Here is a 27615-nt window from a genome sequence, read left to right as displayed (position 1 = left end):
TTTAAAAGATTTGGGGGTATTGTTCCACAGCCGATGAGCACTTGTTGGTCCCTTGTCCAAGTGGCCATTTTTCATGTGCTATTCCATCGTGTGAGACTTCAGAGCCAAGCCCCTAACTGGGGAATTAGGAGGGATCAGTATTGCAGCACTGTGTCGCCCCTGGTGGCAGGGATTGGTATTGCAGCGCTGTATCGCCCCTGGTGGCAGAGATTGGTTCTACAGTGCCATGGCGCCCCTGGTGACAGAGATTGGTTCTACAGTGCCATGGCGTCCCTGGTGGCAGAGATTGGTTCTACAGTGCCATGGCGTCCCTGGTGACAGGGATTGGTACTGCAGCGCCGTGGCCCCTTTAGCGGCGGGGGTCGGTATTACAGCGTCGTGGCCCCTTTAGCGGCGGGTCGGTACTGCAGCGCCGTGGCCCCTTTAGTGACGGGGGTCGGTACTGCAGCGCCGTGGCCCCTTTAGTGACGGGGATCGGTACTGCATCGCCGTGGCCCCTTTAGCGGCGGGTCGGTACTGCAGCGCCGTGGCCCCTTTAGTGACGGGGGTCGGTACTGCAACGCCGTGGCCCCTTTAGTGACAGGGGTCGGTACTGCAGCGCCGTGACCCCTTTAGTGGCGGGTCGGTACTGCAGCGCCGTGACCCCTTTAGCGGCGGGGGTTGGTATTACAGTGCCTTAACCCCTTTAGCGGCGAGTCGGTACTGCAGCGCCGTGGCCCCTTTAGTGACGTGGGTCGGTACTGCAGCGCCGTGGCCCCTTTAGTGACGGGGGTCGGTACTGCAGCGCCGTGACCCCTTTAGCGGCGGGGGTCGGTATTACAGTGCCGTGGCCCCTTTAGCGGCGGGTCGGTATTGCAGCGCCGTGACCCCTTTAGCGGCGGGGGTCGGTACTACAGCTTCGTGATTCCTTTAGCGGCGGGGGTCGGTACTACAGCTTCGTGACCCCTTTAGCGGCGGGGGTCGGTACTACAGCGCCGTGACCCCTTTAGCGGCGGGGGTCGGTACTGCAGCGCCGTGGCCCCTTTAGCAGCGGGGGTCAGTACTACAGCGCCGTGGCCCCTTTAGCGGCGGGGTCGGTACTGCAGTGTGTGTAGCCCACAATCCCAGGGGGGGGAGGTTTCGTCACTTCCAGACAGAGCAGGAGGGAAACATTGCGGCAGCGAATGAAAGAAGGTTGTAAGTAAGAGTAACTTTTAAAAGTTTGTTTTAAAAAATAGCCCTGTGCTGCGGAGCAGCTCGCCCACTTAGTTAGATACTGAAGCCGTGAACGTCATTGGGTTAAAGTGGGAAATGAAAGTGAAAGCAACTTTCCCTGTAGTTTGTAGAGTGTTGTGAGCATGGCGCGTGTGGCTTTCAAGAAACAGACAGAAGCTGTGCTACATTGATGTAAATGCACATCCCAGGAGATTCCAGAGTTTTAAATTGAGAAACTTTGAATTTGTTTGTAAAGTTGTGTGTGGAGAGTATGTGCGCCCAGGAACTGTGTTCTTGCATGAAGCTGCTGATTTGCAGACACGTTCTGCAAACTGCATGGGGGGGGAGGGCAACACATTGAAAGCCTGAGGGACTTTTTAATTACTTGTGGCAGAAATTGCGTAAAATGTCGCTTTCAACAGCAGCTGTTTGAAACACAGAGTCCAGAGCAGTGCTGAGAAAGGTGATCTTGTGGGCCAGGGCCCAGCCCCAAAGCAAGGGCCAAATCTGGAAAATCAAGGTTGCTTTGAAGCCCCGCAACCCCGCAGAAATGTTGAGCTGTCACAAATACTTTGTAATAAAAGCAGAGAATGCTGGAAACACGCAGCAGGTCAGGGCAGCAGTTGTCGAGAGAGAAACAGCGTTAACGTTTCAGGTCGATGACCTTTCATCAGAACTTGGTGTATTTCATATAAAATTTATAAATAAATGAAATAATTAGAATTGTATGTGGGCGTATTTAATAATTCAACAAATTTTGTATATTCAATATCTTGTAGGAAACCATAGTTATAAGTGGACACTGGAGATATTACTGTTTTCACTGGAGAGGGGAAGGCCAAGATGAGACTTAAATGTTTTTAACATTGAAGGGTTTTGACAATGAATAAGGAAACGTTCTCCTGTAGCATGTTGGTGACAAAGCATCTGCAATTTAAAATTGTTGAGAGGGTAGCTGAAATGTACTTACATCGAAGGTTGTTGTTGCATAGAATGCTTTGTAAATTGGATAAATATATTTGAAGCAGAGAAAGATACATGACGATGGGGAGAGAATGGGGCAGTGGGATTAGATTTGGATTGTGGGGCAGAGTGATTTAATTCGGATTGCTCTCGCAAAGACATGATGGGCCCAATTGCCTCTTGCTATGCTGCCAGCTTGCTTAAGGGAAGAACTTGCATTTATGTAGTGCTTTTTACCACCTCTGGATCTTCCAGAGTGCGTGCATTACAGCTAATTAAGTATTTAAATTATAGCCATTGTTGTCATTTTCGAAATGCAGCAGCCAATTTGTACACAGCAAGCTCCCATAAACAGCAATGAGGTAATGACCAGATAATCTGTTTTTAGTGATGTTGATTTAGGGATAAATATTGGCCTGGACATCAGCAAGAGCTTCCCTGCTCCTCTTCAAAAAATAGTGCCTTGAGATCTTTTACGTCCACCTGAGAGTGCAGGCAGGGACGTTGGTCTGACATCTCATTCGAAAGATGGCACCTCTGACAGTGCAGTGCTCCCTCAGTATTGGATTGGAGTGTCAGACTAAATTTGTGTATTCAAGAGTCTGAAGTGGGTCTTCAACTTTCTGACTTGGGCTCAATAGTGTGACCCACTGAGCCACGGCACAAAGTGCTGGATGTATATACCTGTACCGGGAGCAGTAGCATAGTGGTTATGTTACTGGTCAAGTAATGCAGAGGCCTAGACTAATGATCCAGAGAAGTGAGTTCAAGTCCCACCACAGCAGATGGGGAATTTAAATTCAGTTAATTAAATAAATCTGGAATTTAAAAAAACGTATCAGTCATGGTAACCATGAAACTACCAGATTGGCACAAAAACCCATCTGATTTACTAATGTCCTTTAGGAAAGGAAATCTGCCGTCCTTGCCCGGTCTGGCCTATATGTAACTCCAGACGTACAGCAATCTAGTTGACTCTTAACTGTTCCTCTGAAATGGCCTAGCAAGCCACTCCGTTATAACAAATCGCGACGAAAAACAATAAGCAGCACACGGACTGCAGAGATTTGAAAGGCGACTCACCACCACCTTCTCGAGGGCAATTAGGGATGGACAATAAAAGCTGGCCTTACCAGCGACACCCACATCCAATGAATGAATACATTTTAAAAAAAAATGCGTATTAATTTCAGTTAATCAGAAATGAAGGTGAATGGAAAGGTCAGTTGTGATGAGGATGTATTTTTTTTTATATGTATAATTATTTTTAAGGTGAATATTTGGGAAGGACGTTCTATCCAAATTGGTTTGAGAATGGCGACGGGTCAGCACCTCAGCCGACTCTTTAATGAAGTGACCTGCTCCATCTGCCTGGATTTCTTCCAGGAGCCGGTGGCACTGGAGTGTGAGCACAACTTCTGCCGGCTCTGCATCTCCCGGAGCTGGGAGCAGGGGAACGCCTTCTACTCCTGCCCCGAGTGCAGGAAGGAGTTCCGCGAGAAGAAGCTGAAGCCCAACCGCATGCTGGCCAACATCGTGGAGGGGGTGAGGGAGCTGAACCTGCAGCCCCGCCAGGGACACCCCGCCTTCTACTGCCAGCGACACGAGGAGCGGCATAAGCTCTTTTGCCTGGACTGCCGGGAGGCCATCTGTGTGGTGTGCTCGTGCGCCAGCGAGCACCGGGGCCACAGCTTCATCCCCATCGAGGAGGCTGCCGTCCTCTACAGGGTGAGAGTGGTGTCAATATACAGGGGTCAGGGAGGGGTGTGGCCTTTACAGGATGCGGGGCGTAGAGGGGCCTGGGTATGGGGGGTGGATTATACAGGGGGAGGGCTGTGGGTTATATAGGGGCACTGGGAAAGGGCATAGATATGTAGGGACAGGGAGAGGAGCATAGATATATTGGGGCAGGGAGAGGGGGATAGATATATTGGGGCAGGGAGAGGGGGTATAGATGTACAGAGGGGCAGGGAGAGGGGGTATAGATGTACAGAGGGGCAGGGAGAGGGGGTATAGATGTACAGAGGGGCAGGGAGAGAGGGGTATAGATGTACAGAGGGGCAGGGAGAGGGGGTATAGATGTACAGAGGGGCAGGGAGAGGGTATAGATGTACAGAGGGGCAGGGAGAGGGGGTATAGATGTACAGGGAGAGTGGCGTGGGGGTAGAGGAGGTATAGATGTACAGGGAGAGTGGCGTGGGGGTAGAGGAGGGGCAGGGAGAGTGGTGTCGATATAGAGAGAGTTAACATAAGAATTAGGAGCAGGAGTAGGTTATTTGACCTCAAGCCTGCTCTGCCGTTCAGTAAGTCCATGGCTGATCTTCTACCTCAATTCCACTTTTCCGCATTGTCGCCATATCCCTTCATTCCCCTAATATCCAAAAATCTATCGCTCTCTGTCTTGAATATACTCAACGATTGAGCCTCCACAGCCCTCTGGGGTAGAGAATTTCAAAGATTCACCACCCTCTGAGTGAAGAAATTTCTCCTCATCTCAGTCCTAAATGGGCAACCCCTTATTCTGAGACTGTGATGCCTGGGTCTAGACTCCCCAGCCGGGGAAACATCCCCCCTGCATCTACCCTGTCAAGCCCAGTAAGAATTTTGTATGTTTCAGTGAGATCAACTCTCATTCTTCTAAACTCTTGAGAATATGCACCATCCTATGCTCGGTCGGAGAAGAATGGTGGTTGGGTGGAGCAAGGCCATGGGGTGGATTTCAGGGCAAGAACGAGGCCGTTGAAGTTTACATACTGGAGAAAAAATGAGGGAGGCCGATGTGGACAGGGGCAACGGGACTTTGTGAAGGGCACAGAGTTCTGCATGTGTTGTGGCTTGTGTAGGTTGGTGCATGAGATACCATTGGGATCATTTGTTATCTAAGGGCTTATCCATAAGTGGAGAGTGCTGCTACCGGCTTCTTCCAACCATTGCGGTTGTGGGCTCTCACTTGTGCATCATCGGTAGAGAGTGTTAAGGAGCACTTTTATATCATCATCCCATCTTGTTCTGGGTCTGCCTCGTGGCCTTTTCAAGAGTTTATTCAAGACAGAGAGCGATAGATTTTTGGATTTTCAGGGAATCCAGGGAAATGAAGATAGTGGAGTTGAGGTAGAAGATCAGCCATGATCTTATTGTATGGCGGAACAGGCTCGAAGGGCCAAATAGCCTGCTCCTATTTCTTATGTTCTTTGCTCTTCCCACTCTAGTCTGCTGTGTGCTTCCTCCACCTCTGTTCCACCATTGAACCACCAAATTCTGCCTCTGGAATTCTTTCCCGAAATCTCTTTGCCTAGACACATCTCTCTCCCACTTCATGAATACATAGCAACAGGAGTAAGCCATTTAGCCGCTCGAGCCTGTTCTGTAGTTCAATGAGATCATGGCTGGTCTGTGTCCTAACTCCATATACCCGCCTTTGGCCCACTTTCCACTTCGGTCATCTTCCCTTAACTCTGTTCCTCTGTGAGCGTAAGTAACGTTTCAGGTCGACGACCTTTCAGCAGAACTGTTCCGACGAAAGGTCATCGACCTGAAACGTTAACTCTGTTTCTCTTTCCCCACAAAGGCTGCTCTAACCTGTTTCCAGCTTTTGCCGTGTTTTTATATACAGGTTGAGCGTCCGAAATCTGGAGTTCCGAAATTCGGGATGTTACGGAATCCGGACACCGGGCTGATCCGTGGCTGGGTCGTCCGGAAACCGAAAAATGTTCCGAAATCCGGACCTCGGCGGCCTGACCTCACCTCGGCCCTCAGAAGATCGACCTCCCCCCACCCCCACTCTTACCTCGGCAGCCCGACCTCACCTTCCACCCCCATTAACCCCAGCCGCCCGACCCCTGACTCCACCTACCTCGTTCCAGGCAAAGATGTTCCGAAATCCGGAAATACCCGGAACGGGCTCGGTCCTGAGTTTTCCGGATTTCGGACGTCGCACTGTGTAATGCCAACTAGCTTATTATGTTGAATAATCCAGACGAAGCTATCCTTACACAGCTTGCTGAATGTTTCTCCTGCAGGAAAAATTGGAACAAGCCATAGACTTCCTGCAGTCCCAGAAGGAACAGGCCTGTGAAAGTCAAAGTGAGGAAGAGGCCAAGATTTGTAAAATAAAGGTGAGAGTCATATCCTTGCACACGTGGCTGTGTCTGGCCTTTGGCTTGCTAGGTAAAGGATGTTTTGAGCTACATTTTTGGAGTGGACCCAAATATTCCAGTGCAGCAACACTGCTCCTTCAAATGTTGCATCCTTAAAGCAGTTCGGCAACTACTTAATGCACAAGACTCCTAATATCCACAACTCTTTGAAGGTGGCAGGACATGTTGAGAAGGTAAACATACGGGATCCTGGGCTTTATAAATAGAACCGTAGAGTACAAATATTTATAGAACACTGTTCGTCCTCAACTAGATTATTGTGTCCAATTCTGGGCACCGTACTTTAGGAAGGCTGTGAAGGCCTTAGAGAGGGTGCAGAAAAGATTTACAAGTGATTCCAGGGATGAGGGGCTTCAGTTACATGAATAGACTGGAGAAGCTGGAGTTGTTCTCCTTGGAGCAGAGAAGATTGAGAAGAGATTTGATAGAGGTGCTCAAAATCATGAGGGGTCTGGACAGAGTAGATGGAGAGAAACTGGGGTTGCGAACCAGAGGACACAGATTTAAGGTGATTGGTAGAAGAACCAAAGGCGACATTAAGGAAAAATTTTTACGCAGCGAGTGGTTAGGATCTGGAATGCACTGCCTGAAAGAGTGATTGAGGCAGACTCAATCACTGCTTTTAGAAGGAAATTGAATAAATACCTGAAGGAAAAACACTTGCAGGGCTACGGGGAAAGGGCAGGAGGAGTGGGACTAGCTGAAGTGCTCTTGCAGAGAGCCATAACGGGCTGAACGGCCTCCTTCAGTGCTGTAACCATTCTATGATTCTATGAAAAGCAAGGCCATTATCCATTTTGGACGAAAAATGCGGGTATTATTTAAATGATGGAATGCCAGGAACAGTGGAAGTCCAAAGAGATTTATGGATCCATGTACACAGATCACTAAAATGTGATATTCAGGTCCAAAAGACTAATCGGAAATGCTAATGGAATGTTGGCCATTACATCTAGAGAGCTAGAATATAAAGAGGAGGAAGTTTTGCTAGTTATACCAAGCCCTGGTTAGACCACATCTGAAGTTAAATGTACAGTTCTGAAAGGATATATTGGCCTTGATAAGAGTGCAGCGCAAATTCACCAGAATGTTGCTAGGGCTCCAAGGGCTAGATTATGAGGCAAGGTCACAAAAACTCGGCTGGCATTGCCTGGAATATAGAAGTTTAAGGGGTGAATTGATTGAGGTATTTAAGATTTTGAAATGATTTGATAGGGTAGATGGAGAGAAACATTTTTCCGCTGGTGCGTGACTTTAGGAAAATGGAATGTAACAAAATCAGGGCCAGGCCATTCAGGAGAGAAGTTCTGAAACACTTCTTCACGCAAAGGGTGGTAGAAGTGTGGAACTTTCTCCCACAAAAAACAGTACTTGCTAGCTCAATTAATTTTAAATCTGGGACAAGGGTATAAAGAGATATGGAGCTAAGGCAGGGGGGGTGTAGTTAGGAATACAGGTTAGCCATGATCTCATTGAATGGAGGAACAGGTTTGAGTGGCTGAATTGCCTCCTCCTGTTCCTCAGTTCCTATGTTATGCTAAATGACTGGTTAGGCCCCAGCTGGGGTGTTGTGTCCAATTCGGGACACCACATTTCGTGAACACACAAAGTCTGAAATGAAAATAGCAAATGGAGACAGCAAATTCCAGTGGGTATGAGAGACAGATTAAAATAGGCTATGTTTTTTGAGTTGGCTGGATGGCTCTTTGTTCCCATGCGCAATAATGCAGGAAGTACATCGCACGTCCATTAGTGTCTGACCTGAGATAAGTAGGTTAACCTTTCGGGTGGGATTCATCCTTTTGTAATCTCGCTTCAGCCTTGAAAGGAAGCGACTGAGTGAGCGGTGACATCGTATGGAAAAGGTATATCCTGTACACTACTTCAAACTAAACTTTGGCGGCAAGATCTTGGGGCACAGGTTCAAACTAATGACGACACATTTATGGTCGGCACCAAGCTGCTCTTTGCACAGAGCCCTCAACACAGAGAATGGGCTTCAGTTGGGGCACTGAAGGGGAACCCTGGAACCCTTCAGGAAATGGTCTTTCTCAATCAGTCAACCAAGCATGGCCTCCTTCAACCAGATCTTTTTAACCTTTTTATTGACTAATTCGGCAAGGTTTTCACACTTTCTTGGGTAATAGGACACTATAGGCCACGTTATATGTTACTTGCAGGTATAAATAAATGAGAAACTTGCAATCCTGCACCTCATTAATTGATAGCATTGATGGTCGGTGGGATTAGTTTGTATTTTTATTGGTAATGATTCCAAGATAAGAAAATTCACCTCCGTATTATTGAGAAGGTGGATGGCTGCAGGACCATTGCCAACTACAGGAGATGCATAGATAAATATATACTTTTTATTTATTTAATTTATTTGGCAGTTCGTCAGGAAGAGGTTGGGCTTGATTGCGATGGTCTCCGGGGTCGAATATCCTGCCAACATTGACTGCCATTGGGTTACATGTGGCCACCTGAGCAGGGTTCCAATAGAGTGGCCAGTTCTCATGGAACCATAATCCCAGACAGGAATGAATGCCTTTCAGTGAGGAGGGGTGAGAAGGGAGGGGGAAAGTTGGAGGGCGAGGGTCAACATTTCTGCAACGTAACACCACTGGGTCATTATTTTCATGCAGGAACAGGGCAAAATGCTGAAGGAACAGGTTGAGGCCGAACTGGTGGCCATCTATCAATTTCTAGATGCCAAGAAACAAGAGCTGGAGTCGAAGATTGAGGAGGAAGTGTGCAGGACCATTCAGCCCTTGCAAGACAATCTGACGAAGATCTGTGAGGAGAGCGCCATGATGGAGCGTGCCATCCTGGATGTGCAGGTGCAGCTGAGTTTCAAGGAGCCCCCAGAGCTGCTTCAGGTAAGAAGCAGGCAGGGTGGATAAGGGGGAATCTGTGGATGTGGTGTATTCGATAAGGTGCCGCATAAGAGGTTACTGCACAAGATAAAAGCTTATGGGGTTGGGGGTAATATATTAGCATGGATAGAGGATTAGCTAATTAACAGTAAACAGAGAGTCGGGATAAATGGGTCATTTTCCGGTGGGCAAACAGTAACTAGTGGGGTGCCGCAGGGATCAGTGCTAGGTCCTCAGCTATTTACAATCTCCATTAATGACTTGGATGAAGGGGCCGAGTGTAATGTAGCCAAGTTTACCAATGATACAAAGATGGGTGGGAAAGCAAATTGTGAGGACACAAAAAATCTGCAAAGGGATATAGACAGGCTAAGTGAGTGGGCAAAAATTTGTCAAATGGAGTATAATGTGGGAAAATGTGAGGTTATCCACTTTGGCAGAAGTAATAGAAAAGCAAATTTTAATTTAAATGGAGAAAAATTGCAACTGCAATACAAAGATCTGGGGGTCCTTGTGCATGAAACACAAAAAGTTATTATGCAGGTACAGCAAATAATCAGGAAGGCAAATTGAATGTTGGTCTTTATTGCAAGGGGGATGGAGTATAAAAGCAGAGAAGTCCTGCAACACCTGTACAGGGTATTGGTGAGGCCACACCTAGAGTACTGCATGCAGTTTTGGTCTCCGTATTTAAGGAAGGATATACTTGGATTTGAGGCTATTCAGAGAAGGTTCACTAGGTTGATTCCGGAGATGAGGGGATTGCCTTATGAGGATAGGTTGGGCCTATACACATTAGAGTTCAGAAGAATGAGAGGTGATCTTATTGAAACTTATAAGATAATGAGGCGGCTCAACAAGGTGGATGCAGAGAGAATATTGCCACTCATAGGGGAAACTAAAACTTGGGGACATAGTCTTGGAATAAGGGGCTGCCCATTTAAAACTGAGATGAGTATCAGCTGGGGCTCAGTGGGCAGCACTCTCGCAGGGAGGATTGTAAATCTATGGAATTCTCTGCCCCAGAGAGCTGTGGAGGCTGGGTCATTGAATATATTTAAGGCAGAGATAGACAGATTTTTGAGCGATAAGGGAGAAAAGAGTTATGGGGAGTGGGAAGGGAAGTGGAACTGAGTCCATGATTAGATCAGCAGTAGTTGCTAGCTCAAGTAATTTTAAATCTGAGACAAGGATATAAAGAAATACGGAGCCAAGGCAGGTGGATGTGGTTAGGAATACAGATCAGCCATGATCGTATTAAATGATGGAGCAGGCTCGAGGGGCCAAATGGCTGACTCCTGCTCCTATTTCTTATGTTCCCGCTCCTCTTCCGCCTCTGTTCTTGCTCGGTGTCTGTTGGGCTTTGAGGGATTTTTTGCTGGTTGGGAAAAGAAAGAGCTTGCATTTATATCGCATCTTTCCCGACCTCGTGATGTGCCAAAACGCTTCACAGCCAATGAGGTACTTTTGAAGTGTAGCTACTGTTGCAATGTGGGAAATGTGGCGCACAGCAAGGTCTCACAAGCAGCAATGTGATAATGACCAGATGTGGTTGGAAGATAAATATCGGCCAGGACACTGGGGACAGCTCCTCTTTGAATAGTACCATGGGATCTCTTGCGTCCATCTGAGGGAGTAGCTGGGGCATCGGTTTAACGTCTCATCCAAAAGACGGCACCTCAGACAGTGCAGCACTCCCTCAGTACTGCACTGGAGTCTCAGCCTAGATTATGTGCTCAAGTCTCTGGAGTGGAGCTGGAACCCACAACCTTATGACTCAAAGGTGAGAGTGCTAGCCACTGAGTCACGGCTGACACCTGAGGTGAATATGTCACTGCGAGGCATGGGGTTGGTGTCACTGGTCTGGGACAAAGCGCTGGCCAGCTGCATCATACACCTTCCTCTCCCCGGCCCAGTAATCTGCTTCAGCCCTGACCTCGGAAGGGCTCCCCTTTCTGCAGCCCAGTGCTATTTCCAGTTCCCACATCGGCCTTCCTTATGGCTTCCCAGAATGAAATTGCCAATCTGTTCCAAATTATACATTGAGAGCAATTTTAACCTAACCCGCCCTTCGGGATACTGACTGATTTTACACTCCATTGAAGTCAGTGGAGATTAATTTCGGACGGGGATTCCCACCTGGCAAGTTAGGTTAGAATTACCCGCAATGTATTGTGGGTCCATGCCTTTTAGGTTCTTCAGGTACCTTGGTCAATGTTCCTCTACAAAATATAACCAGAAAAACACGTAGATTCACTGGTCATTCATCTCCTTGCTGCCTAGCCAGCTCGACAAGCTCTGTACTAACCCGTGTGTGCGAGATGTTTTACGGCGGTAATAGTGCCATACATATATATATACTTGTTGCGTGCATAGGGCACAGGCTGTGTGTGGCTGAGGGGTTGTGTATGTATGGGTGAGGTCTGGGGTAGTCATTCAGTCACTTCTGTGCGAGTGAGAGGGGTCTCGGATTGACATAATATAACAAATAGGAGCATGAGTAGGCCATTCGGCCCTTCAAGCCTGCTACGACATTCAATAAGATCATGGCTAATCTTCCACCTCAACTCCACTTTCCCGCCCCAAATTCATATCCCTCGATTGTCTTCAGTGATTCAATCACTGTCCCTATTTTGTGTGTGTGTGTATGTGTGAGATCATAATTTCAATTAGTGTCCCTATTCTCTGTGTGTTTATGTTTATGGATGTATGGGTGAGTTCTGAAATAGTCATTCAGTGACTGCCCCTATTCTGTCTTGTGTCCCTCTGGTTTGCGATCATCTTTCAGTTACTGTCTCTGCATTATTGACTCGCAGGGAAAAGGCTCTCGGTTTGCTCTTTTGGTTTAAGGTATCACCAGAGCTGGTCGATCAAGTTACTGCCCTGTAACTCCCCGACAGTCAGCCATTACCCTGTCCATGCCATTCATTATGTGTGACTAATTGGGGGAGGCCTTGTCCTCAGCTGATGCACAAGATGACAGCGGAATAAAATGTATGATTTTTTTTAAAGCAAGCAGAAATTAGTTCGCCATTTTGCAGTGAGATCTTTCACCAGACCTCTTCTCTCCCCCGAGACCTGCCGGCCACATGTGCTCTGTGAGTTTCAGACTGTTGCTAAATTCGGCATGTGACGATGTATAGGAACGAGGGCCTCTTCCCACTGTGTTGTGTGCATGGGGCCAGTTAGCAGCCTGCACAGAACAATCCCAAGCAGTGTTTTGCTCCAGTTGCTGCAACACACAAATCACATCCTTTCTCCACAATCAACTATCTCCATAAACCCCCCACCCTCCCCTGCTCCCTCAACCCTCGCCTTCAGCAATGGCAAGGATTTATTTGTCACTTAAGGTTGACTTTATCCATTCAGCTGCCTCTGCAGCTTTCCCCCAGCTTTCCCCTTTCCCACTAACCCAAGCCTCTTCCCGACCTCCCCACTGCTCCAGACCTGAAGCTGTGTCTCTCCAGTTTCTTTCCCATCTCCCCTTATGCAATCTCTGAACTCATCACATCGATGAGATTCACCTTCTGCTGCCTTGTCAGTTGTGGCTCAGTGGGTAATATTCTCACCTCTGAGTCACAAGGTTGTGGGTTCAAGTCCCACTCCAGAGACCCCCATATCGCTTCACCCTAATAGAGGTCTTTTAAAATTATGAAAGGTTTTGATAGTAGATAGAGAGAGGATGTTTCCACTTGTGGGGAACAGCATAACTAGAGGCCATCAAAATAAAATAGTCACCAAGAAATCCAATAGGGAATTCAGAAGAAAATTCTTTACCCAAAGAGTGGTGAGAATGTGGAACTGGCGACCAGTGGCAGTGGTTGAAGCAAATAGTATCGATGCATTTAAGGAGAGGCTAGACAAGCATATGAGGGAGAAGGGAATAGAGGGTTATGTTGATAGATTTAGGTGAAGAAAGACGGGAGGAGGCTCGAGTGGAGCATAAACACCGGCATGGACTGATTGGGCCGAATGGCCTGTTTCTGTGCTGAATATACTATGTGATCCTATGCTTTATGTCTGTAATCTTCTCCAGTCCTATAACGCCTCCACCCCGCCGCCTGCCCAGAATTCTCTGACTCTGGCCTCGTGTGCAGCTCTTTACCCCCACCACTGGTGGCCGTGCCTTCAGTCGCCTATGCCCCATGCTCTGGAATTCCCTCCCTAAACCCCTTGCACTCTCCAGCTCCCTCGCCTCCCTTAAGACCCTCCTTAAAGACCACCTCTTCGAGAGCGTTTTTGGCCAACCCTCCTAATAGCCTTGTTTGTCTAGGTGGTCTATCTTTTCCTTTCACCGCTCTGAAGTGCCTATTAGATGTTTTCTTCTACATTAAAGACGCTGTATCATTGCCAGTTGTTGTTGGTTGGTGAGTCGGTAACTAAAAAGATAACTAGCAATGTTCCCGCTAAGCTGCGTGGCCGCACAGCGGTCTGGAGCTCCCACACAGGCCACTTACCGACCTTTCAATGGACCTAACTCTGCAGACTTGAAAATTTGAATGGGCTGTGCAGCCCGTTAAAGGGACCACGCACGAAAAAGAAATTGCAGGGAACATTGGTAATGAGGTACATCGCCAAAAACAAACGCAGAAAGATTAGGATCATTTATTTTTTATGCAGAGGGTTATCAGGATAGAGAATGCTCTATCAGAAACAGTGGTGGAAGCAGAATTCTTAATAGCTTTTAAAGGGGGAAAAGTGGGTAAATATTTGAAAAAGATCAGGGAAAAAAAATGTTTTGCAATTATATAGCGCCTTTCACAACCTCAGGATGCCTCAAAGTGCTTTAAAAAGCACCAAGGTATTTTTGAAGTGTACTCACTGTTGTAATATAGGGATAAGCGTCTGCAAGTTTGCACACAGCAGCGTCCAACAAACAGCAATGTGATAAATGACCAGATAATTCGTTATTTTAGTGATAACTGGTTGAGGGCTAAATATTGACAGGGACACTGGGGAGAACGGCCATGCTCTTCTTCGAAATAGTAACATGGGATCTTTAGCTGAGACGGCAGGGTCGGTTTAACGTCTCACTTGAAAGATAGCACCTCCGACAGCGCAACACTCCCTCAGTACTGCACTGAAGTGCTGATCAGAAATCAAAAGGGTACAGCGAGAGGCTTGGGGAATGGCACTAAGAGAGCCTGTGCATTGGATGAAGAAACCGCATTCTGTGCTGTAAGTCTACTGCGTATGGTTAGTGGAGATTGCACTGCATGGCCCTTGTTGAATGTCAGCTGTGGCTCAGTGGGTAGCACACTCGCCTGAGTCAGAAGGTCGTGGGTTCAAGTCCCACTCCAGGACTTGAATCTCAGGTGGACGTAAAAGATCCTATGACACTATTTCAAAGAGCAGGGGTGTCCTGGCTAATATTTATCTCTCAACCAACATAACAAAAACAGATTATCTGTTCATTATCACATAGCTTGCTGTGCGCCAATTGCCTGCCCGTGTTTCCCAAATTACAACAGTGACTGCACTCCAAAAAGATACTTCATTGGCTGTAAAGCGCTTTGAGACATCCGGTGGTCGTGAAAGGTGGATATAAATGCAACTCTTTCTTTTCTTTTAACTCATTAATATACTCTCAATGGAGATAATTTATTTTATTTTTGATCATCATCAAATTGTGGCGATTATAACTTGTTTTTTTTCCTTCTCTAGGATATCAAGCTGCTGCTGGACAGGTACGTGTCTTAAATTCCTTCTGAACATGTGCTCCTGAGTTCCCTTTGGTGGCTCCATTGGATAAATTCACAGCCCTGAGCCACGCAGCCCATGATGCTCCTGAGTTCCCATTGGTGGCTCGACTGGATAAATTCACAACCCTGAGCCACAGCTCGTGACACTCCCGGGTTCAATCCCCGATCTGTGCCGAGTTGGGTGGGGTCGTGACCCCAGTGATGCGGTTGGCCTGAGTACCTGTGAGTCAGGGAGGGGATTGACCAATCTGGATTCCCACTCCTGGTCGCTGGCCAGGAAGCACGCATGGTGTGAGCCTTGGCTCAGTTGGTACTCTGGCCTCCCAGTCAGAAGGTTGTGGGTTCAGGTCCGACTCCAGAGACTTGAGCACAAAATCTCTGCCCTGTCGGAGGTGCCGTTCTTTGGATGAGACGATAAACCGATGCCCCCTCTGCCTTCTCCGATGGACGTAAAAGATCCCATGGCACTATTTTGAAGAAGAGCAGCAGAGTTCTATAATATTTATCCCTCAACCAAAACCTAAAAACAGATTACCTCGTCATGATCTCACTGATGTTTGTGGGATCTTACTGTGCGCAAATTGGCGGCCGCATTTCGCACATCACAGCAGTGACTACACTTAAGAAAAATTGGTGCTTTTGGCTGTGTCCTGAAGATGTGAAAGGCACTAGTCCTTTTTCTTATGAATAAAGACAGCTTCAGGCCTGGTCTGATCCTCTTAGCCAGGCAGCCTGCCAACATTTCACCGTCTAAAACTTACACCTAAAGAGCGGCCACTTGGGCATGGGGCCAGAGGGTTGCCCGTCCCTGGGGAACCTTACCCATCAGGAGTCCTCAGCTTGAGCAGCGTAGTAATTTGGAGGATTTTGTTTTTGTAAAGCACTGAGTTTGTCATTACTTTACTCTTGATCTTACTCCAGTTCTCCATTCCAGGTGTAAACAGGTGCACGCCAAACCAGCGGATGTTCCCACTGAGCTCCGTACCGACTCCATCATCACGCCTTTCCGCTACATTAAGATCTGGGATGAGCTTAATGCCTTTGTGCCAGGTACATGCGTGCAGGGGGCGAGCTGCAACTGAATTTGTTACCCAGTGATTATAGTGAGCTGTGGCTCAGTGGGCAGCATTCTCACCTCTGTGTTGAGATATACTTCAATGCAAGGAGTATAGGAAATAAGGCAGACGAGCTGAGAGCACAGATAGACACTTGGCAAAATGATATTTTAGCCATGTCTCAGTAATGGCTATAAGAAGGACAGGTATGGCAGCTCAACATTCCTGGTTACAGGGGTTTCAGACGGGATAGAGAGGGAGGTAAAAAAGGAGGGGGGGGGTGTCACAGTATTAATGAAAGAGACAATTACAGCTGTGAGAAGGGATGATATGTTAGAGGAGTCATCAAACGACACCATCGGGGTTGAATAGAAGAACAAAAAAAGGTCGAGCACACGACTGGGAGTGTACTATAGACCCTCAAAACAGTCAGAGGGGAGATAGATGAACAAACATATGGGCAAATTACTGCGAAGTGCAAAAACTATAGAGCTGTAACAGTGGGGGATTTCAACTACCCTAATAATTGGGGAAAAAAGCAGTATGAATGGTGCAGAGGGTGCGGAATTCCTAAAATGTATTCAGGAGAATTTCTTTAGCCAGAATGTAACAAGCTCAACAAGGGAGGGGGCAGTTTTGGACTTGGTTTTGGGGAATGAAGAGGGGCAGGTGGAAGGGGGTATCACTGGGAGAGCATTTTGGTGCTAGTGATCATCATTCAGTAAGATTTAGTGTAGTTATGGAAAAGGACAAAGTTGGACCAGGAAAAAAAGTTCTCAATTGGGGTAAAGCTGATTTTTGCTGAGATGGGATTTGGCCAAGATGGACTGGAAATGATTACTTGACGGTACATCAGTGTCAGAGCAGTGGGAGGCATTCACGGAGGAGATCCTGCAGATACAGAGCAAGTATGTTCCCTTTTTTAAAAAAAAAGGGTGGGGCTAACAAATCTAGAGGGACATCCAGGTTACGATAAAGGGAAAAAAAGGGAAACTTATGACAGATTCTGAGAACTCAATAATGCAGAGACTCTAGGAGTATAAGAAGTGCGGGATGCAATTAAAAAATATATCAGGAAAGTAAAGAGAGAGCATGAAATAATGTTGGCAAGCAAAAACGGGGAAAACCCAAAGATGTTTTATAAATTCATTAAGAGCAAGAGGATAACTAGGGAAAGAGTGGGGCCTATTAGAGACCACAAAGGAAATGTGTGTGTGGAGACAAAAAAGACTTGATTCTTAATGAATACTTTGCATTGGTTTTCACAAAAGAGAGGGGCGTTGCAGACATTGGGGAGGGAGGAGGAGTGTGAAATATTAGACGAGATAAACATAGAGAGAGAGGAGGTTAGCAGCTTTGAAAGTGGATAAATCCCCAGGCCCGGATGAAATGTACCCCAGGCTGTTAAGGGAGAAGCAAAAGAGCAAATAGCAGAGGCTCTGACCATCATTTTCCAGTCCTCTCTGGCTACAGGTGTGGTGCCAGAGGACTGCTAATGTTGTACCTTTGTTTAAAAAGGGCGAAAGGGATAGACCGTGTAATTACAGTCTAGTCAGCCTAACCTCAGTGGTGGGAAAATTATTCGAAAAAATCCTGAGGGACAGGATAAATCTTCATTTGTAAAGACATGAATTAATCAAGAACAGTCAGCATGGATTTGTTAAGGGAAGGTTGTGTCTGACTGACTTGATGAAATTTTTTGAGAAGGTAACCAGGAGGGTCGATGAGGACAGTGCATATGATGTAGTGTATATGGATTTTAGCAAGGCTTTTGATAAGGTCCACATGGTAGACTGGTCACGAAAGTAAAAGTCTATGGGATCCATGGCAAAGTGGCAAGTTGGATCCAAAATTGGCTCCGAGGCAGGAAGCAAAGGGTAATGGCTGATGGGTGTTCTTGTGACTGGAAGGTGGAATTCAGTGGGGTCCCTTGCTTTTTGTGCTATATATCAATGACTTGGACTTGAATGTTGGGGGGTATGATTAAGAAGTTTGCAGACGACCCTAAAATAGGCTGTGTGGTTGATGATGAAGAAAATTGCGGATTGCAGGAAGATACCAATATACTGGTCAGGTGGGCAGAACAGTGGCAAATGGAATTCAATCTGGGTAAGTGTGAGGTAATGCAGTTGGGGAGGTCTAACAAGGCAATGGAATACACATTAAATAGTACAACACTGAAAAGTGTAGAGGAACAAAGGGACCTTGGAGTGCAAGTCCACAGATCCCTAAAGATAAACCAGGTGGATAAGGTGGTTAAGAAGGCATATTGAATACTTGCATTTATAAGTTGAGGCATGGAATACAAGACCAAGGAGGTTATGCTTGAACTGAAAAAAAAAACACTGGTTAGGCCGTAGCTGGAGTACAGTGTGCCGTGCTGGTCACCACATTACAGGAAATATGTGATTGCACTGAAAAGGGTGCAGAGGAGATTTACAAGAATGTTGCCTGGATTGGAGAATTTTTGGCTATGAGAAAGGATTGGAGATTCTGCGTCTGTTTTCTTTGGAACAGAGGAGGCTGAGGGGAGACCTGATTGAGGTGTATAAAATTATGAGGGGCTTGGATAGAATAGATAGGAAGAACCAGTTTCTCTTGACAGAGGGGTCAACAACCAGGGGACATAGATTTAAAGTAATTTAGAGGTGATATATGGGAAAATTGTTCACCCAGAGGGTAGTGAAGATCTGGAACTCACTGCCTGAAAGGGTGGTAGAGGCAGAAACCTTTATTTAAACATTTAAAAAATACTTGGATGTGCACTTAAAGTGCAGGCTATGGACCAAGAGCTGGAAAATGGGATTAGGCTGGATAGCTCTTGGTCTGCCGACGTGGACACGATGGGCCGAAATGGCCTCCTTTTACGCTGTAAATTTGAGATTCTATGAGTCAAAAGGTCGTGGGTTCAAGTTCGACTCAAGAGACTTGAGGACAAAATCTAGGCTGACACTTCCAATGCAGTGCTGAGGGAGTGCTGCACTGTCGGAGGTGCCATCTTTAAGATAACACGTTAAATCTGCTCTCTCAGGTGGACGTAAAAGTACCCCTTGCGAAGGAGAGCAGGGGAGTTTTCCCTGATGTCTGGGTCAATATTTGTCCCGCAACCAACTGAAAAACAGAACATCAGTTCATTATTACATTGTTGTTCGTGGGAAATCGGCTGGTGCGTTTTCCAGTGTCACACACACACACTGAGCACTGTAGTAATGGACACAGAGGGTGTGTGTCCCAGTGTTTTACACACACACACACAGTGAGTGAGCTCTGTAATAATGGAAGGTGAGTGCCTCTAATAATTGAGGATGTCAACTGTGACTCAGTGGATAGCACACTCGTCTCTGAGTCAGAAGGTTGTGGGTTCAAATCCCACTCGAGACTAGAGCACATAAATCTAGGCTGACACTTCAGTGTCAGATCCCATGGCGCTAGTATGAAGAAGAGCAGGGGCGTTATCCCTGGTGTCCTGGCCAATATTTATCCCTCAATCTCCATTACAAAAACAGATTATCTGGTCATTATCACATTGCTGTTTGCGGGAGATTGCTGTGCGTAAATTGGCTGTCACGTTTCCCACATTACAACAGTGATCATAAAAAATTCACTGGCTGCAAAGCGCTTTGAGATGTCCGATGGCCGTGAATGGCTCTATCTAAATATAAGTCTTTCTTTCTCTGTGTCTTCCAGTCCAGGAGTTTCTGAAGCTGGACCCTAAGACAGCGCACCCACGACTCGTCCTGTCAGAGGACCTGACCAGCGTGATTGATGGCGAAAAGCGGCGGGAGAACTCGTTTGTGCCCCATCGCTTCAACCACTGGCTCTGCGTCCTGGCCAGCAGCGGCTTCCTGTCGGGGCAACACTACTGGGACGTGGAGCTGGGCAGCAACAACGCCTGTCTCGTCGGGGTGGCCAAGGCGTCTGCCGACCGCCTAATCACTAAACAGCTGACGCCGCAGGACGGCTACTGGGTCATGGAACTGCTCAACGGACACCTGGTCAACACCAAGACGCCTGGCGCCAGCACCCTCCCTCTCCGCCGCAATCCACGGGCCATCCGCGTCTACCTCAATTACGAGGAGGGGCGGCTGTCCTTCTACGATGCTGACAACCTGTGTTGTATCTATACCTTGCAGGATAAGTTCACGGAGAAGCTGTACCCCCTCTTCAACCCTCACAACAAGAAGGATGGCAAATCAGTGCCACTGAGGCTGTGTAATCAGATGGGATGCTAAAATTATTTTGCCTTGGGGCGGGGGTGAGGGGAGGACCTTGTGATGGTGCTTCTTAAAGGGGACGTCCTTGTCGAAATGTTGTTTTCACCCACTTTCCTCCACCAAGTATCTTCCTGAACAGAGCCTCCAGCCTCTCTATATAACCAAAACCGAGGAGATGCCTCAGTCAGTTGCAGGGCGACTCTCCCACCACTTTATTACCCCAAACTCCCCAGAAGGGGCATCCCTGTGTTTAGGATTGGGACTCACCACTGGGTACTGGTGCCAACCTGTGCTGTGCCACAACACTGCCGCCTCCATGTTCAGGTAGTTACATTGGGTGGTACGAGCGAGACACATTAACTTGAGTCTCGAGTGCAAAACAGTCAGAAACAATTCAGTATCTCCCCAGTTTTCTTCAAGCGGCTGTGACGACTGTAGGTAATGGATGGATTTGGGGTCCTGAATTGACCCATTCTGCCTGAAAGCTGCTCAGTTGTTCAAGCATGGTCGCTTCGGGGTGAGAGAAAATTTGTGCTGCAAACTTTGCAAAGCGGTTTTCATGTTATTTTTCCTTCCTGCGTTGTGAAAATATTGATTGTCGCGACAGATGGGAAATGACGCAAGGTGTCGTATCACACAAGGATGACATGACTCAGCCCTGGACTGGGTAAAGACAGGATGGAGGCAGCAACATACCCCTTTGAGCAGCTTTCATTGCGATTGGTGGACTGCCAATCCTATGTTTAGAATTGTGTGGTGCGAACCTAAATCAGCAAGACCGAGCAGAGGAATTATTTCGATTGATATCACTGCTGTGAAGCGCTTTTGGACATTTTACTACCTTAAAGGCACTTTATAATTGCAAGTTGTTGTTTAGCAGACTCGCCAGATGGATACTGGGTGGGGCAAACTGAGGCAGCTCAGAGACTTTTTAACAATGGTGCGAGGAGAAAGTTAAAACGCACTCTGAACAGATGTACAGTCCAAGCTGCTATTGTAATAAACACATGATCAGTGTCTGCTCCTTGCAGATTTGAAGGGTTTCTTTGTAATGTTAAATAAAGTTCTCCTATCGAATGTGATTTAAGGTTTCCCTCTGTCTGTTTTGTGTCTGTATGGTGGCTGCTAATCTGACAACCCATCTCTCCTCCCCCCCCCACTTTGCTCCCACTTTTCCTTTTCAGCCGTCTCTGCTTTCTCCTCTTCATCCCATTGGGCAATGCCCCTTTCCCAGCTCTCTTCACCCTTCCTCGATTGTGATGCTGCCCCTCAGCATTTTCTCCTGCCAATTCTGCCTCTTGGCATTCTTCCGTCATGGCATCTCAGCACTGACCCTCCCAGAGCAGGAATGCCGACTACACCACCCCTTGCTGAAAGCATAGAAAATAGGAGCAGTAGGGGAGGCCATTTGGCCCTTCAAATCTGCACATTCAATATGATCATGGTTGATTCTCTATCTCAACACCATATTCCTTTCTCCCCCATACCCATTGATGCCTTTTGTTGGAAAACTGCAAATGTAATGCCCCTATTTAAAAAGAGGCAGACAAAAAGCAGGCAACTATAGACCAGTTAGCCTAACACATCTGTGGTTGGGAAAATGTTGGAGTCCATTATTAAAGAAGCAGCAGGACATTTGGAAAAGCAAAATTCGGTCAGGCAGAGTCAGCATGGATTTATGAAGGAGCAGTCATGTTTGACAAATTTGCTGGAATTCTTTGAGGATGTAACGAACGGGGTGAATAACGGGGAACTAGTGGATGTGGTGCATTTGGTCTTCCAGAAGGCATTTGACAAGGTGCCACATAAAAGGTTACTGCACAAGTTAAAAGTTCACGGGGTTGGAGGTAATCTATTAGCATGGATAGAGGATTGGCTAACTAACAGAAAACAGAGAGTGGGGATAAATGGTTCATTCTCTGGTTGGCAACCAATAACTAGTGGGGTGCCGCAGGGATCAGTGCTGGGACCCCAACTATTTACAATCTATATTAACGACTTGGAAGAAGGGACTAAGTGTAAAGTAGCCAAGTTTGCTGACGATACAAGGATTGGAGGAAAAGCAATGTGTGAGGAGGGCACAAAAAATCTGCAAAAGGACACAGGCTAAGTGAGTGGGCAAAAATTTGGCAGATAGAGTATAATGTTGGCAGAAAAAAATCAAAGAGCAAGTTATTACTTAAATGGAGAAAGATTGCAAAGTGCCGCAATACAGTGTAACCTGGGGGTACTTGTGCATGAAGCACAAAAGGATAGTATGCAGGTACAGCAAGTGATCAGGAAGGCCAATGGTATCTTGGCCTTTATTGCAAAGGGGATGGAGTATAAAAGCAGGAAAGTCTTACAGCTATATAAGGAATTGGTGAGGCCACACCTGGAATACTGCGTGCAGTTTTGGTTTCCATATTTACGAAAGGATATACTTGCTTTGGAAGCAGTTCAGAGAAGGTTCACTCGGTTGATTCTGGGGATTGACTTATGAGGAAAGGTTGACTATGTTGGAATTCAGAAGAATGAGAGGTGATCTTATCGAAACGTATAAGATTGAGGGGGCTTGACAAGGTGGATGCAAAGAGGATGTTTCCACTGATGGGGGAGACTAGAACTAGAGGGCATGATCTTAGAATAAGGGGCCACCCATTTAAAACAGATGAGAAATTTCTTCTGAGGGTTGTAAATCTGTGGAATTCGCTGCCTCAGAGCTGTGGAAACTGGGACATTGAATAAATTTAAGACAGAAATAGGCAGTTTCTTAAATGATAAGGGGTTATGGGGAGCAGGCGGGGAAGTGGAGCTGAGTCCATGATCAGATCAGCCATGATCTTATTGAATGGCGAAGCAGGCTCGAGGGGTCGTATGGCCTACTCTTGTTCCTATTACGTTCTTATGTTTCTAGACATCTATCTATCTCCTTCTTAAATATATTCAGTGACTTGGCCTCCACAGCCTTCTGTGGTAATTACACAGGTTCACCACCCTCTGAGTGAAAAAATTTCTCCTCATCTCAGTCCTAAATTTCCTACCTCATATCCTGAGACTGTGACCCCTTGTTCTAGACTCCCCAGCTAGGGGAAACATCTTCCCCAGTCAGAATTTTATACGTTTTCAATGAGATCCCCTCTAGTGAAAACAGGCCTAGTTGGTCCAATCTCTCCTCATACGACAGTCTTGTTCTAGGGGTGCTTTCCTCTTTCACTACCCCACGCCCAATTCCTGCCAGCAAATTATCAACCCACACTATATTGGTCTCCAATTCATGAAGAGTGCCCTCATTGGAGAATCCGTGGACATACTGGCATTGACAGAAACCTGGCTTATGGGTGATGACCCTATGAAGGCTTTTGATAAGAGTAAATAAGGAGACATTAGTTTCACTGGCAGGTGGGTTGATAACCAGAGGATTTTGAAAAAGATAATTCCTGGGAAATGGGTGTCGCTTGCAAGCCCAGCATTTATTGCCCATCCCTAATTGCCCCCGAGAGGATGGGGGTGAGCTGTTGCCTTGAATACAACAATACAAGAGGGCAGTTAAGAGTCAACCAAATTGCTGTGGGTCTGAAATCACATATAGGCCTGACCGGATAAGGATGGCAGATTTCTGGTCACCATATTATAAAAAGGATATAGAGGCACTGGAGAAGGTGCAGGGAAGATTTACAAGGATGTTATCAGAAATATGATGGTATACCCTTTGGGAAAGGATGAACAGGCTGGGATTCTGTTTTCTTGAAAAGATATGGCTGAGTGAGGGGTGACCTGATAGAGGTCTTTAAAATTATGAAATGTTTAGATACAGAGAACAGCTTAACTAGAGGCCATCAATATAAGATAGTCACCAAGAAATCAAATAGGGAATTCAAAAGAAATATCTTTACCCAGAGCGTGGTGAGAATGTGGCACTCGCTACCCCAGGCAGTGGTTGAAGCAACTAGTATAGATGCATTTAAGGGGTGGTTAGATAAGCACATGAAGAATGGAATAGAGGATTATACTGATAGAGTAAGACGGGAGAAGGCTTGAGTGGAGCATAAACACTGGCATGGACTGGTTAGGGCGAACGGTCTGTTTCTGTGCTGTATATCCTATATAATTCCTTCCCTAAAGGACATTAGTGAACCAGATGTGTTTTCATGACAATCAGATAGTTTCATGGTCACCATTACTGGTATTAGATTATCCAAGATTTATTGAACTAACTGAATTTAAATTCCCCAGCTGCCATGGTGGGATTTGAACTCTCGTTTCCAGATCATTAGTCCAGGCCTCTGGATTACTAGTCAAGTAACATAACCACTACGGCACCGTTCCTGACATACAGGTCTCGGAGGTGGTCCTGGCACCGCTCCAAGTTGATAACCATGGCAGACCATGTATCAAGGCGTTGGTAGGAAGTCGTCAATATGTAATGCCTTGAGATATTGGTGCTGTTGTGTCAGCTCTGTACCAGGAAATCCCAAAGAAGAGCGTGCTCAATTCAGGCAAGTCATTTTGTGGGACATGAAGTGGAGGCTTTCCTCTCTAAAAACATAGGTATTCAGTTTGGGGTGAGGGAAGGTGTACCGAAATTCATGCTTGCGGTTACCAGATAACGAGGTCTCCTCAGGGTCAATTTTATGACCAAGAACAGTTGCTTGATTGATCTTACTAACCAATTGTTGAAAGGCAAGAATGGAGGATATGGTGATAGCTGATGCGGTGGCTTTGATTTTAAAAAACGATGGTGGATGTTCTCCTTGGGAGACTCCCAGACCTGACGATTAGAATCCCTGGTATACTGCCTTCGTCACTCATCTTTTTAAAAAAGAAAGAAAGGGCATAGGACACTGAAAGCTATGCTGCGGAAATTTCTGAATAATGGCAAAGACTGGAACAGTAAAGTCCCCTCAGTACTGAGAACTCTCAGTCACACCAGGGAACTGTCCTCAGTGCTGAGGGCTCTCAGTCACACCAAGGTACTGCCCTCAGTGCCGAGGGCTCTCAGTCACACCAGGGAACTGCCCTCAGTGCTGAGGGCTCTCCGAGCCACACCAGCCACGTCCACCAAGTGCTCCTCATTCAAGGTTATCACTTGGAAAGTCATGAAATTGCCCAAACATCTCATGGTCAACCTCCCAGGGCCAATGATAGAGTTACGATGGAAAGGTACGTGGAACAGTTGAACGATAGTGTAAGTGACTTACTGTTGTAGATGGTAAATCAACTTGGGGTGGCGTCACAGAAATCCTAACTTTGGTTTGCTAAAAGGGATCCGAGAAAATGATTAGCAAGTGGGAGAAGGTGATGGCACTTCAGTTCCCTGATGGTGGGGGGGTGGGTAGCGAGCATAGTCTTTCCTCTAAATGGCAGCATCCATATTATATTGTAGATAAAACCAGTTCATCTGTGTATACGACTCGTGTTACAGGTGGCGAGAGACCCACTGAGAGACACTTCCACACGAACCAGCTCAGACTGTTCAAGGGGGATTCTGGTCCTATTCCAGATCAGTAATGCAAAATGTGGAAGCAGATGTTGCTGAACCTCCTGACTGCGACCGATTGGACAAGAGGAGGAACCTGCTGCCTGACCCCTGAAGATGGACTCCGAGTGGAATTGTTGCCTCAGAGACCCCAGGAGTTTGAGTGAACAATGCCAGATATGTACAGATCCATTATTTTTTTTAAATTTGTTCCTGGGATGTAGGCGTCTCTGACAAGGCCAGCATTTAAAGGCCATCCCAAATTTCCCTCGAGTTGGTGAGCCGCCACCTTGAACCGCTGCAGTCCATGTGGTGAAGGTACTCCCACATTGCTGTTAGGGAGGGAGTTGCAGGATTGTAACCCAGCAACGATGAAATAATGGCGATATATGTCCAAGTCAGGATGGTGTGGGACATGGAGGGGAACTTGTAGGTGGCGATGTTCCCATGCGCCTGCTGCCCTTGTCCTTCTAGGTGGTCGAGGCCGCAGGTTTCGGGGTTGTTGTTGAAGAAGCTGCTGTGCATCTTGTTGACGGTACACTCTGCAGCCATAGTGCGCCAGTTGTGGAGCGAGTGAATGGGTTGCCAATCAAGTGGGCAGCTTTGTCCAGGACAGTGTCAAGCTTCTTGAGTGTGTTGGTTTGATAGAATTAGAGAACCTGCCACATAAGAGATTTTGAGAATGAAAAACATGCACAATGTTGAGGAAAATTAAATTCAGCAGTAATATAAGTGCAATGAGGACTAAGACATGAAGGGAAATGGTTTGTGGGCTGACAGGACAATAGTTTCTTTATGGGACATTTATTGCACACCACGAGTGAAAGTGGTTAAAGTGGTTGTGGTGCAAACAGGATTCGATGACTCTCTGTACCAGGGAGCAGAAGCAGCAGGACCTGGGCAAGACAGAGCGCCGCAGAGTAAAAAAACCTAAAGTGACGTCAGCACACGGGAAGGAGCTGATTGGTGAGGGTTTTTTTTTTAAGTTTTAAGTTTAAGGCAGGTAGAGCAGGAGTCCCCTGAGTATATCTCGTCTCCAATCAGTATTCTGTTCTGAGCACTGGTGAGGGCGATGGTTCCTAGTGCTGTTGGAGAGGTTTAAACTAATTTGGCAGGGGGATGGTCACCAGGACATAACATTAGAAAGGGGAAATAAAGTGCTCAAAGGATTGGGAAGGCAGAGAGCACTAAAGAAAGAAATAGTAAGGTATTAGGTGGGGTCAAACTAAGAGAGAATACAGGATGGTCTAAGATGGGTTTACAGTGTACGTATGTGAACGCACTAGCATAGAAAACAAGGTAAGTGAGCTGGAGGTACAAATAGCTGGGAGTAGGATGTTGTGGCAATAACTGAGACCTAGCTCAAAAAAGGGCAGGTTTGGGTAATAAATATTCCTGGTGGTAAGTGTTGTGTATCTGTAAAGCATGCACTCCCATGTTCTGCCACCAGGGAGCTCATCCCCTGAAGTCCCAAGGGATCCCAGCATCCCTTGGGAGCAGTGTATATAAGCCAGCCCCTAAGGCCTGTTCCTCACTCTGGAGTATCTTATTAAAGACTGAGGTCACTGTTACTTTAACCTCCCTGTGTGCAGCCTCATCTGTGTTAGGAACACAATAGTAAGATGTTCAGGAAAGATAGGGAAGGAAAGATAGGAGGTGGTGGGGCAGTATTGGTTAAGCAGAATGTTATAGTGCTGGAGGGAGGGTTATCCTGGAGGGGTCAAGGACAGAGTCTATATGGCTCGAGTTAAGAAATAATAGAGGTGGCATTACACTACTATGTGTATTCTATAGACCATCAAATAGTGGGAAAGATAGAGGAGCAAATTTGCAGATAAGTTCGAGAGACGTGCTAGAACTTAAGAGTTGTAATAATGGGGAGCTTCAACTATCCTAATCCTTGAAGGTAGTAATCTCCGGATTACCCCGATGCCACGCGCGAGTGAGTATAGACTGGGATCATAATACTGCTGAGAGCAGAGAAGGGGAAGAATTT

At 46.6% G+C, this 27615-nt stretch overlaps 1 protein-coding gene across 6 annotated transcripts; it reads left to right on the top strand.

The window, feature by feature from the left end:
- The first annotated feature begins 1104 nt into the window (after nucleotides 1-1104).
- Nucleotides 1105-21206, top strand: LOC139230395 (zinc-binding protein A33-like). Of its 6 annotated transcripts, none has more exons than XM_070862224.1 (7): nucleotides 1105-1176; nucleotides 3430-3885; nucleotides 6177-6272; nucleotides 8960-9193; nucleotides 14855-14877; nucleotides 15827-15942; nucleotides 19635-21206. In XM_070862224.1, the coding sequence occupies exons 2-7, from the start codon at nucleotides 3472-3474 to the stop codon at nucleotides 20177-20179; spliced, it is 1428 nt and encodes a 475-aa protein (XP_070718325.1). In that variant the 5' UTR covers nucleotides 1105-1176; nucleotides 3430-3471; the 3' UTR covers nucleotides 20180-21206. The 6 variants fall into 6 exon arrangements, with proteins under 6 accessions (XP_070718325.1, XP_070718327.1, XP_070718326.1 ...); XM_070862226.1 differs by having other exon boundaries at nucleotides 1110-1173; XM_070862225.1 differs by having other exon boundaries at nucleotides 1120-1180.
- Nucleotides 21207-27615: the final 6409 nt, after the last annotated feature.

This window comes from Pristiophorus japonicus, chromosome 19, assembly GCF_044704955.1.
Source record: "Pristiophorus japonicus isolate sPriJap1 chromosome 19, sPriJap1.hap1, whole genome shotgun sequence".
NCBI classification, from domain to species: domain Eukaryota; kingdom Metazoa; phylum Chordata; class Chondrichthyes; family Pristiophoridae; genus Pristiophorus; species Pristiophorus japonicus.
This window is presented reverse-complemented; position numbering and strand designations above follow the sequence as displayed.

Coding starts and splice junctions, on each gene's coding strand:
- LOC139230395 (XM_070862224.1), top strand. CDS start 3,472: ATGGCGACGGGTCAGCACCTCAGCCGACTCTTTAATGAAGTGACCTGC. Junction 9,194..14,854: donor AGCCCCCAGAGCTGCTTCAG/GTAAGAAGCAGG, acceptor TTCCTTCTCTAG/GATATCAAGCTGCTGCTGGA. Junction 14,878..15,826: donor ATCAAGCTGCTGCTGGACAG/GTACGTGTCTTA, acceptor TCTCCATTCCAG/GTGTAAACAGGTGCACGCCA.